A 12016-nucleotide genomic window follows, 5' to 3' on the forward strand; every position below is an offset into this window, starting at 1 on the left:
AATTTTAATCATGATCTAAATCAGCAAGTAGGAAACTTGGATTTAAATCATTAATGTTAAACTTTTTTTATGTCTGTACTTTTTATTTTTCTAAATAGAGGTACTTTTCTCATTGGTAACCATTGAAACGTGACAAGTATCAGCGTCTGTGTTAGCCTGTATCCCCCAAAACAACCAGGAGTCCTGTGGCGCCTTATAAACTGTAACATATTTTTGAGCATAAGCTTTTGTGGACAAAGACCTGCTTTGTCAGATGCATTGGTGTTGATTTATAATTAAAAAGAGCCTTTATTATCAATTTGACACTTTCTTTATTTTGCTAACTAGAAGGACACCCTATATTTGTACACATTTATTTAAACAATTCAATAGCTCAGTATCCATTTATTCACATTTTCATTTTTGATGATCGGTGAGCCATTTCTTGTTAGTTTTTTTTTGTGATATGTCAAGCTGCCTTCAAATGGAAATTGGAATTCAATTAAAATGCACAAATTTAGCTTTTTTTTTTTTTAATAAATGAAACTACCCTAAATGTGTAGAATGTGCAAGAAAAAAAATCAGTTGCATCAAACTATATTCTGTATTTCCAAAGGGTTCATTAAAAATTGTATTGTCTTAAGTTAGTGGAAAGAATCAATCTGTTCAATTAACTATGTCCTTCAGGATTTTAGAATTAGAAGATTTCTCCTCATACCACGTTTTTATTCATGTACTGTAAGACAAAAACAAGCTTTCCTCCTTTTTCAGCTCCCAGTGGGTTGCTCAGCTTTGAAGTCCCTGAACTTAAGCATTTATCCTGTCTGCACTCACCAAAGCTAGTGTAGCACTTCTAGTACAAGAGCTTAGACATTGAGTTTCCCCAGTTAAATGGTTTGAATTTCTTGAAAACGATGGCCACAAACATGTACTATTTAAATATTCAGTTTAATTCAGTTTAAATTATTTTAATAAGTTACAGAAAATTTAGGCCTTAAATGTAGGCTGTCAGTTTCAAACTTGATTTAAAAAGAAAAAAAGTATTGAACTTAAATTTAAAAAAAAAAAAAAACTTTGATTTTTTTTTTTTAATCCACCCTAAATAACTCACATGTGGATTGAGTGCTCATCCCTTAGGAGAAGGGTGAGGGCGTTGAATTGTTAAAGAAGAGCTTTTATTTTATTTTATTTTATTTTTTTTAGCATTTCAGTTAAATTGCTGTGAAATTGTGGGGCTTTAAATGGTGCAAATACAGATGATTAGCCTTCTTAAATAATCACATATCACTTCCTTGGTATCTCTCAGTAGTGCTAGAACTACTTTTAGTGTGCGGGTGCTAAACTGTGCCCCCTCCCTGCCCCACACACCTGTTCGTGCCCCTTACTAACTTATGCTTGGTTCACACCTAGGGCTGCCATCTCAACAAGATGGCATTGGTGCAAATGACATCCAGTATGTCCAGTTCAGGAGAACTGGCAACCTAGGCACAGCTGGAGGTGGCTACAGACCCACGAGCCAGTGGTGGGACCCCAAAAGGCAGCAGAGCCTCCCCAAGGCTGGTGGTCTGAACCTCAGGGGTGGCAGGTTGCAGAGCCCACATGTGTGGCAGGACCCCAGCCGAGCTGCCCACAGTGGCCAGCCCCTTGGCATGGCAAAGCCATGTGCAAAACCTGAGGGTGCTACATCACCCCCCCCCCCGACCTTACTTCCCACTCTATAGTATTTCTGAGGTCTTCAACTTACTAGTTCTGCAGGCACCCATTGTTGTCCAGAGTGGATATAACTTTTGGAAGATAAAAATCTGGATTCCCTGTCCCTCATGCTCCTCCACGCTTGGATCCTGCTGGGGTGAGCCTGCTTAGTGCGTCTGGCATGGGAGGGCGGCGGCCTTGAGGTGTTTCTGGGTCAGGCTGTGTCAGGGTTGAACGTAGCTTGTTGCCAAGTCTGTGCCCTGAGGACTGGGGATGAGAAGCTGCAGGGTGGTCTCCCTCCTCTGAACAGCCAGTAGTCTGTGTTGTCCACTGCCATGCTGAAGTCTGTACATTGAGATATGGGCAAACAAAATTTGGTGTGTGCATAGTATTTATTTTTGGTGCACATAAGCAATGGAATTAATGTCAGGATTTTGTAGGCATGACACTAAAGGCAAGTTTAAAGACTTTGAAGGCGTATTGGCACAGCTTTGCAGGTGTGTAGAGGGTGTGCCTCCCAAACATGAGGAGCAGCATGAGACAAAGCACAGGTTGGGCTTTGGAGGCTGGCTTCATAGGTTGATCTTTTGTTTGCTTCTGCAACAATTTGTAGATAACACGAATACAGATTTATGGTAATGTGCTCGTATATAGTGACTAGCTAAATGATGTGACCAAAGATAGCTAAAAAGGGTTTGAACTGCCATCTACACTTTTGAAAGGAGCGGGGGGGGTTAGAAAATACTTGTTCTGTTGTGGGCACTTAGTGTGTTATGTAGGCAGAGTTGAATATGACTCTCCATAAGACTTATTCTGAAGAAGTCTGTGTCACTGATTGTCAACCCATCATCTGGATTTATGAAATCGGACATTTAGACAGCAGTTGTGTTAAGTTTAAATTCTGAACCTGTTTATTTCCTGATATTTTAACCCCCATAATGGTTTGCTTTCTTTAAGGTGTATTTTGAAAATGGACCATCATTGCCCTTGGTGAGTAGAGTTCATGCCTTTCATTACCCACATAAGAGGCGATACAGTTCTGATGGTATTGATGTGAAAGACATGCTTCACTTCTACCGGAGACTGGAGTATATGGGCTGGGTGATTTCCAGCCCAGTGTTTAGTCTCTTAGGCTAGTGCTACACTCACCCCTAGTGTTGGCAGCTTGATGCAAATGAGCAGTCTCAAAAATGAAGAATGGCTCATTTGCATGTTCATAGCAGAAAAAAAGCAATGAAAATGTGGTTCTGCCAGCAAAAACCCCCTTTGTCAGCAGCCCCTTATCTCTGACTTTTTTTTCCAGGGACAAGGGGCTCGTCACGGGGTTTTTTGCCAGCAGAACCAAGTCTTCATTGTTTGTTTTCTGCTTTGAGTATGCAGATGCGCTGCTGGGAGAGGCAAATGAGTGGCCATTTTGCATTTTCAAGACTGCTTATTTGCATCAAGCTGCCGGCACTGGGGTGAGTGTAGCACTACCCTTAGAATTTGGCATAGTAGAGTGGTGCAGCTCTCGTTTTTCCAATGCGTGTGCTTTTTTTTTTTTTTTTTTTTTTTTTTATAACCTTGGTTGAATATGTACATGGCACTTCAGATACTAAAATATTTTTTTTCATCCTTCATGAATTGGAAAGAGAATTATTAAGGCATAAGTAGAGCCCAGACAAGACATAGAGACACTATGGACCTTTAGCTATCTGTTTTGAATGTCAACATCCAAATGACTGGGGCCAAAGTTACCTTCTGCCGCAGCTTCAGTTGTGCATGACTTTTCTTGAGCCACTTAGTTCAGGATTTGTCACTGAAGCTATCCTGAGAGGGTCCCCTACCTTGCCATCTTAGCCTCTGTCAGATCTATAAAGGATGTAAAACTCTAGAGGAACCACAGAATTGCATGTTTGGTATAAGACCTCAATTAATGATTGCTTGAAAAACAGCTGGAATTATTTGTTTATTGCTACAAACATGCTGATGAAAATAACCCCATATATATACACACACATTAAACACTAACTGGATTTAAACTTTCCTTTTAACCTTTGTATATCATTAACTTAGAGCTATGAGGCAATTACCATGTTACGCCTCCAACTCCAGCATCCTCACAGGTGAGGGGAAGAGGAACTTTGTCTGTGCCACCAGGGGAAAGAAAATCTTTCCCTCTTCTGAAAGATTTTTAAAAGAGGGACTCTGTGGCTGGTTGACCAGAAGGTCTTAAGCCATTTCATCTATTCAGGGGACCCTTCTGCACTTGAAAGAAAAAGTTTCTCCCACTTGAGATTAGAGTAGGACTGACCATGTTTTGTGGCCTTGCTGTGCTCATAATGCAAGTCATCTCTTAGGACGAGGAAGGAATTTTTCCCTTACCATCAGGTGACCTGGCCGTTGTGGAGATTTTCTTGCCTTCCTCTCAGAAGCTCAGATTAATACAATGTGAGGTCATTCTTCACAGGAAAGTTAATGAGGATTGCCTTTCCATTAATCTAGTCACATGTGCTAAGAGTCAGCCAAATGATTAAGCTGACTCTTGCCTTTGTGTTAAAGAAATATAACTTCTGTGCATTGTGAATTAATGCATACTAGGTAGGGTCTAAATTCTAGTTTGCACCTATGTGTCATTAATGAAATGGCTTCATGGACTCAGTCCCTGCAGGCTCAGACTAAATGCTCACTTCAGGACTCTTAGTGTGTGTTAGTGGCCTCCACGTGGGTCGTTAGTGGGCAACACGGTGCGTGCTAGAATTTACATCCAATCTGCTGTGCGTTAATTCACAGTGCCGACAAGCTCTGTGATTTCTTTTTAGGTCGTCAGTTTGGGAGTTCCACCTTAAATTTCTCCATCACACAGCATATGTTAATGCTTCATTTACATAGCTTATGTCCCCTTCACACTCTAACGTAGTTCCTGCATTTTCTGGATTTGTTTACAGAGATGCAGGCTTGATGATTCTTAGCAGTTTGGAAATAACATAATTTTAATGCAGCTAATCTTTAACTAGTTAGATCAGACTTGGGGGCTTTAAATGTCTACTTAGCGAAATAGTAACACACAAGCCCACACATGCACACTCTTAAGTGAAGGGTAACCAAGGCTTATGAGTGGGCTGCGTAGATTATCTCAGAGGGGTAACTGTCTTCTGTAGCTTCACAAATAACACACAATCCTGTAGTTCCTTAGAGACTAACCAATTTCTTAGGTCATGAGCTCAAGATCCACTTATTCAGGTGATTGGAGTATGGTTAGGTAAAGTCTGGCATCATAGACACAGGCAGTTCTTTTTACAGGTTTATGTCAGAATTTATTTACAGTAAATGAATATATTAAAATTGACTAAACAATTAAAATTATTAAAATACTTGTTTTCATTCAGTTTTTCATGTGCTTAATTTTTGTTGTTGCCAGGGTGAACAACTGTGTTGGATTCTCCAATTACAAATTTTTCCTTCTTTTCTTGGCTTATTCTCTATTGTACTGTCTTTTCATTGTTGCAACAGATTTACAGTATTTTATCAAATTTTGGACAGTAAGTATTCCTCTTCTTTAACCAAATTATTTGTAATGTGGTTCTATAAATGTGAAAGCTCTCAGGTCTGTGTTTTCAGAACTATATATTTAGCATGTGTATACGTAATCTCCTTTGAGGCATATAGTATCAGTATTTATAGCTGCATTAATAGACATCCGGCCTTGATCTGGAATCCAATGGACTCTAATACCCTTCCACTTCTCAAGACCCACAGTGTGGGCTCTAGCCCAAGCCCAGATGTCTGCATGAGAATGAAACAACACTGAAATCTGAGCCCCACGAATAGACATAGACTGGCACTGGCAGAGCTGCAGTTGTCCAGTTGCTGTGTAAACATATACTAAGAGTTCTCAGCTTCAAAACTGAATATGTTTTTGGATGTCAAGTAGTTTTGACCAAACAGTTTGTTGGTTATATGTTGTTCAGGGGTAGCAGAGTGCTCCTGTGACATTTCAGATATAAAACCCTCGCCCCATTAGTTGTGCACATAACTTTCACTTACGTCCATGGAACATTCGAATCAACATATGCTAATGGGTATGAGCATGCCTATGAGAATCAAGCCCTCATTAGGAAGATAAAATAATGCAAAACAAGATTAAACTCAAAATTTCTGACTTGTTGATTCTGATCATTAAACTGGTGAAATAAACCATTTTGATCAGTCTGCTAGGTCTGCATATGAAAATATTCTGTTTACTGTCATCTGACTGTAAAGCTTGGAATATGCCGTTAGACTTATAGTAATGCTGTTTTCTTTGTGTACTGTAGATTAGTCGTTCAGTCAGGTTTAGTTTCAAAGTTGATTATTTTAAATATAAAGGGCTCTACTCTGAAAGACTCTTCAGTTTGTGTAACTGAAATTCAGTTAAGTTGAAAGCACTCCTGTTGTTGTCAATTTTTATATTCTGCCCTAATTCAAGTCCTTTGAAAAAACATGGAGAATAGAGCGTTGCCCTTTCTCTCTAAAGCTGCAGCGTCCGATACGTTTGCTACTCGCCGCATGTGGCGAAGATGGGAGTGGCCAACCCACGGCTCTTGAGCTGCATGTGGCTTTTGGAGCCTTTAAATGTAGCTCCTCCTGAGAGCCGCACACAGGGAGCGCTGTCTGCCCGCTCTGGGCACGTGCCGCACCACTTGGTGGGAGAAGCACATGGCAGCAGTGGCAGTTGCCCTGGTGAGTCACCAGCAGCAGTGGCAGCAGCCCTGGTGAGTTGTCAGATTAGAATGTGGTTGCTGGTAATGCCAATAATGTGGCGAATGCGGAAAGATGACAACCACAAATGTAGTGATCTCTGAATTCCTGTTGCACACAGCTGCGCTAAAGGGATTCTGCTACTTCCTGAGAGACTCTGGTTGCACAGGGTGTGTTAGTCAGTGCAGAATTTGACCCAGAATCTTCGCTGAATGGATATTGTTAATATGCCTAAAGGAGTAGTTGTTTTCCCCATCTTACATTTCGGTTTTCTTTCCTTCTTTATAGAATGGCCTTCCTGATACTCAAGCCAAGTTCCATATCATGTTTTTATTCTTTGCTGCAGCTATGTTTTCAGTCAGTTTGTCTTCTCTTTTTGGTTATCATTGTTGGCTAGTCAGCAAGAATAAATCTACATTAGGTAAGTAATGTCGTAGTGTGCATTGCCATTAATCAGAATTATCTTTGTGGTTTGCAGGCCTGTCAAGCTGTTGATATCGCATGATGAATCACACAAAAAGGTGGAATTTAAAGGTCGCGTTGCTGCCTTAGTAATAAGTGCAGAGACTCAGGATGGTGCTACCAAAGTCTAAAACCCTTACTACATTAAGGCTAGCCCAAAACTTAGAAGTTTATTAATGAAGTGCTGAAATACATTTTCAGCTCCTAATTAGAATGTCGGCAGCTACAGCACTTTGAAATTGACACGGCTGGCCGCCGCTTGGCTCATCCGGATGGGGCTCCTTTTCAAAAGGATCCCGGCAACTTCAAAATCCCCTAACAGCAGTTTTGGGCTAGTGTGGACACAGCCTAAAAGTATACCTGTTATAACATGGTTAAAGCTGGCAGCCAGGATGAGGCCTGTGTTTCCATTTCATGGTGACAGATTGGTGTTTCCATGTTGTAACTTATGAGTCAGTTCCTAGACTCTTTAATAATGTATAAGTAACAAAGACTTCTTTTAAGACCCATCTGTGCTACATATTTTCACATGTGCTCATCATAGGTGTCATGTAGACAGAGCCTTTCAGCTTCTGACCTTCACTCTTTGTTGTTAAGATGTTTCCATCACTGATGTGATAGCAACAAGTTTCTAGATCTCTGAACACTTTTTGCTTCATGCACAGTGAATTGGAGGCAGGAGAGTGGAGGCTTTAGATCTAGGGTTCTTCCCCTTGCCAGTGCTGATATCAACAGGATACTCAGTATCACTTGTAGGGAAGTCTGTGTACACTTTAAAGCCCATTTCTTCTAGTGTTTCTCTTTCACAGTGTTCTTGGAAATACAATATCATCTTAGAAAGTAATAACAAGTGTGGAAAAGTGATTCAGATTGGTCCAAATTAGAGGAGAAGTATGAGTCAGATTATTTATTAAATTAATAAAATGAGTATATTTTATTCTTATATAATAAATAGCACCCATTGAGATCTGTGAGTTCATGTACAAGCATAAAAATACCATTTCACAAAGCAACTACAGTTGATAATAAATGTCATTAAATTTTGTATTTTAGCTTGTTATGCTGGGAGATTAACTGAATTCTATGTGGTATCTTAATGTATGGGAACTGACATAAAAGCTACAAAAATTAGATATTTAATCAACCCTAAATATATATTTTACATTTCTTCTTCCCTACTTTGAAGAATATTTTTAATTCATCAGGCCTTGTTTGTGTTACAGTGGGGTGATATGCTGGCCACAACTTTTAAGCATGATTGTTATTAGTAGGACTCTAATTTCCCTAGAGAGCAAAGATATCTTTTTCTCCGATAGCTGGTTATACCTAATTCTTACATTCTCAAGACCACATTGAGCACTTATTCAGTTTGTAAGCTAATGGCCTAATTAAAAAAAATGAAAATATCTGTAATGTCCCAGGAGGGCCTGCTACATTGGCAGTGCACTTTATACAAGGAAAAGATTGGCTTATTCCACGAGGCCACATAGAGAAAGATCCAGCTATGGGAATTACATGGTGGAAGGAAAAATGTGAATGCACCCTCTGGATTGTACACACTGCCGTTCTTGTGTTCAACTTAACTGTCTCTTCTCTGCCTATTGCCGGTGCAGTAATGTCCTTATGCAACCCTAAAAAGACAGAATGAAGATCTCAGGCCCTTATAAAAAGGTCTGAGGAGTTTAAAAAGTGGGTTTCTGCTGTCTGCCCAGGTGTGTAAGGGAAACCTAAATGCCAAAGTGGGTGGCTCCTTGCCTTTTTCTCCCTTTCCAGTTTGATTTGTGAATGGGTTGGAAAAAAATTTCTCAGTGAGGCCTCTTTTACCTTGCTGGACTCTGTTACAGGCAGTTACATGGGGAGAACTCCTCACAACTCCCTGGCTAGCTGAATCCATCAGACAAGGGAAAGCTATGCCTCTTCCCCAGCAGATAGGGCAGTTGGGCACAAGCACCTTTGTCTTCATCCATCGGAGTAGCTGTGGAAAGCTACACAATACCTAAATTGGCATCATGCAACCCCCTGCCAAAGGAAATATTGTATAGCCAGGAAAGTCAACAAGCCTGCTCTTACCATCATTCTCATATACATAATCAGTGGGTGTAAATTCCTGCCTAAATACATTTTTAATTATGACATATCTGTCTCCATTTTCTAGAGGCATTCAGAGCACCTATTTTTCGCCATGGAACAGACAAGAATGGTTTTAGCTTGGGCTTCAGCAAAAATCTAAGACAGGTATTTGGTGATGAGAAGAAGTATTGGCTGCTGCCTGTATTTACAAGGTATGCTTGGGAAGAAAAATACTGTCTTAATAAGTGAGATGCAGCTATCAGGAAGTAGTTTGCAGTACTCTTTTTAAAAAAAAATTGTGTGAAATAGAGCAGAAACTTTGAAATTAGGAACTGAAAAGTAAATATTTGAAGTATTATGTTGCTTCTATGAATGCTATGCTGATTCTAAACCTTTTCTCTGTAGTCTAGGAGATGGTTGCTCGTTCCCAACTTGTCTTGTTAACCAAGATCCTGAACAAGCTTCCACACCTGTTGGTCTCAGTTCATCAACCAAAAAGTATGTCTGCTTATGTCCTAGGTCTGTCACTTACCAGTCATACAGTGAATTTCTCCACTTTTCATTTACTGGCTGTTTTGGGCAGCTATCACTATTGCAGTCGTAAAAATTCTGCTTCTTAGGAGGAAGGTTTTTAAGTGCATATACACATAGATACGCAGTTAAAAACTTCCTTCTAAGAAGCAGAATTTAAGGTACCTATACAGAGTTTGTTTAATTCAACTGATTTCTCAGTTTCATTAATCATAACTGGATAATCATGGAGTACGTATTTAATGTCTTCTGCTTCAGTGCTGTTTTCACACAACAGGCAGACTGGGTCATCAAAGTGATCTTATTTGAGAAATAAATTTTATTAAGAAATAAAGTAATTGAGAAATAAAAGTCATGGCAAGGAACTCTTAACTTTTGCTGTTCCAAGGCAGATTGTGTTGTTCCAACTGCCTACAACTCAGAGCAGTTGTTCTTGCTGCGTTTTTGCAGATATTGCTGCGGAAAGAATAAGCTTATTTCACCTCAGTCACTACCGTGGCAAATGGCATGCATTAACTCTCTGATGCAGATGACTAGACTGAAGTGTTCTGTCAAATAAAGTAGTTGTATTTTAATTCTACAATCTTATTTTCACCTGATTCAATTTATTATAATTATTACCTATAGAAAGCAGTAATAGTTAAAAGCCTAATTCAGGAAACATGATAATACTGTTTCTAGCATAGGGCATTTATGTCATTCTACACATATAAAAGAGTGGCTGCAGATTTAATTGCAAACCGTAGGTAATTAGAGCTGCATCTTTTATTAATAACAAATACTGTTCATATAATTCTTCTTGCACCATGCTGAAAAGCAAGAAAATAGGTGGTCATACGACGTGGACTAGACTGGGCAGGGATCCCTCTTCTTGCTATTCTCCATAGATGCTTCTGAGTGCTCCTGTCTCAAGTAGATACGTGTGCAATCTATGCTAGAGCTAACACTTAAGAACAGAAATGTGGCTGCAGCAGGTTGGGTGTCAGCTCAGCTAACTGCTCAACTACAGTCATGTCTTACCCCTTGGGTATGTACTGGGAATGCCATCATAGTTACACGTCTAATTTTGGCACTAGTTCAAGCATAGTTTACATACATCTATCCAAGTTGGACATATACCTCCCACTTAGTGTGTAGAGGAACTCTGAGGTCAGGGGCTAGAGGAAATAGAATGCTAGTGGCACATGTGCTGTTTGATTGGGGCTGCTGGTCTGAGGAACATTGATTACATTTAGGTGAAGCTGGCAGTTGGCTTTCTTTTCAGCTATAAATGAAACATTATCCTTACATTGAACTCACCGTCTTTAGGTAGGCCTGGAGTAAGGGATTTGTTAACATGTTTTGACTAGCATTTACCAAAGAAAGAAGTTAAAATTCAAGCTAAATATTTCTCAATTCTATTTTAAACCATTACATTTTTAGACCGTATCCTGTCTCTAACAGAACTAAAATTTAGCATGTATTAGAATGATAGTTTGTGGTAGAATAAAAAATCAGAAAATAACTAATGTAAGATTTTTTTAAGGCAATTACAAGAGGTGTGCAAAACATGTAATTGAATTAAGTGAAAGATAATCTTGATTGTTGTATTTTCTTTTAATTGTGAATATTAGTGAAAATCACCTTTTTCCTGCAAAGACATTACGAGATTCCCAGAGCCACCTTCTTACTGATACACAGTCTTGGACAGAAAGTAGTGCAAATACTGAAAATGGCAAAGTTGGTGAGAGATTACTTTTTTACCTCCATTGAATTTTAATGTAAATTTTCATTGGAAAGATGTAATCTGAAAATGACTGAAGACTTTGAGACAAAATTCATTTGATGTAGATATAAAAAGTAATATCTGGGGTCTGTGTTTGCAAAATATCTCTTGCATGTTTTAATTGATCTAATTCTTCTAACTATTTATGAGCCTGATTGTGAAAGATATTGAATACCTCCAGCTCTCCCTAAGGCTTGCAGAAATTGCAGATGTTCACTGGCTCTCAAAATAAATGAATACCAATTTTTTATCACTTCAGTCTATCTAATGACTTACTTTAAAATGTGATGGCACCTTTGACTATTGCAACTAGTAGATATTGTATAATTAGACATTATTCCTTATTTAGACACAACAGATTGTTAAATAAATCTAGAATATTGGCAAATGAATATAATGCTGCTCTGACTAATATCTTTTAAAACTAATAAGTTTCTTTACATTATTTTTTCCAGTCCCCAAAGGTATGAGCAATCCTGCACTAACAATGGAAAATGAAACCTAGTCACTGTTAATGGAGGTATCTTAAGTGTTAAAGGAAAGGTAGGATAGTATTTTCTGTTTTATTTGCCAGTCTGCTATTAAACTCTCTCCTGAGATGCTTCTGCACAATATTAGTTATTAAAAATATGGTTGGTAGCTTTGCTTCTATTCTCACTTTGTCAGCCTGCTTGCCTTTTCCGGTTTAATTTTGTTGCTATCATGGGCACTGAAATAATTTCTCCTGCTTACTCTAAATGCAGATTTCTTCACTGAACCATGCTTGTTCAAAATAATTAGCTTAATCTTCACAGCATT

General features: G+C 38.9%; 1 protein-coding gene across 1 annotated transcript in view; it reads left to right on the plus strand.

Annotated features, from left to right (window-relative positions):
• The window catches only part of ZDHHC2 (zDHHC palmitoyltransferase 2), a 50014-nt gene that overhangs the window by 29744 nt on the left and 8254 nt on the right, over positions 1–12016 (plus strand). The window contains exons 6-12 of the mRNA XM_074992844.1: positions 2629–2661; positions 5072–5192; positions 6679–6811; positions 9008–9134; positions 9328–9420; positions 11067–11176; positions 11674–11761. Of these exons, the coding sequence (XP_074848945.1) occupies positions 2629–2661; positions 5072–5192; positions 6679–6811; positions 9008–9134; positions 9328–9420; positions 11067–11176; positions 11674–11723 (667 nt within the window). The 3' untranslated portion in view covers positions 11724–11761. The remainder of the gene's footprint in view (positions 1–2628; positions 2662–5071; positions 5193–6678; positions 6812–9007; positions 9135–9327; positions 9421–11066; positions 11177–11673; positions 11762–12016) is intronic.

This window comes from Carettochelys insculpta, chromosome 4, assembly GCF_033958435.1.
Source record: "Carettochelys insculpta isolate YL-2023 chromosome 4, ASM3395843v1, whole genome shotgun sequence".
In the NCBI taxonomy this organism is placed as follows: Eukaryota; Metazoa; Chordata; order Testudines; family Carettochelyidae; genus Carettochelys; species Carettochelys insculpta.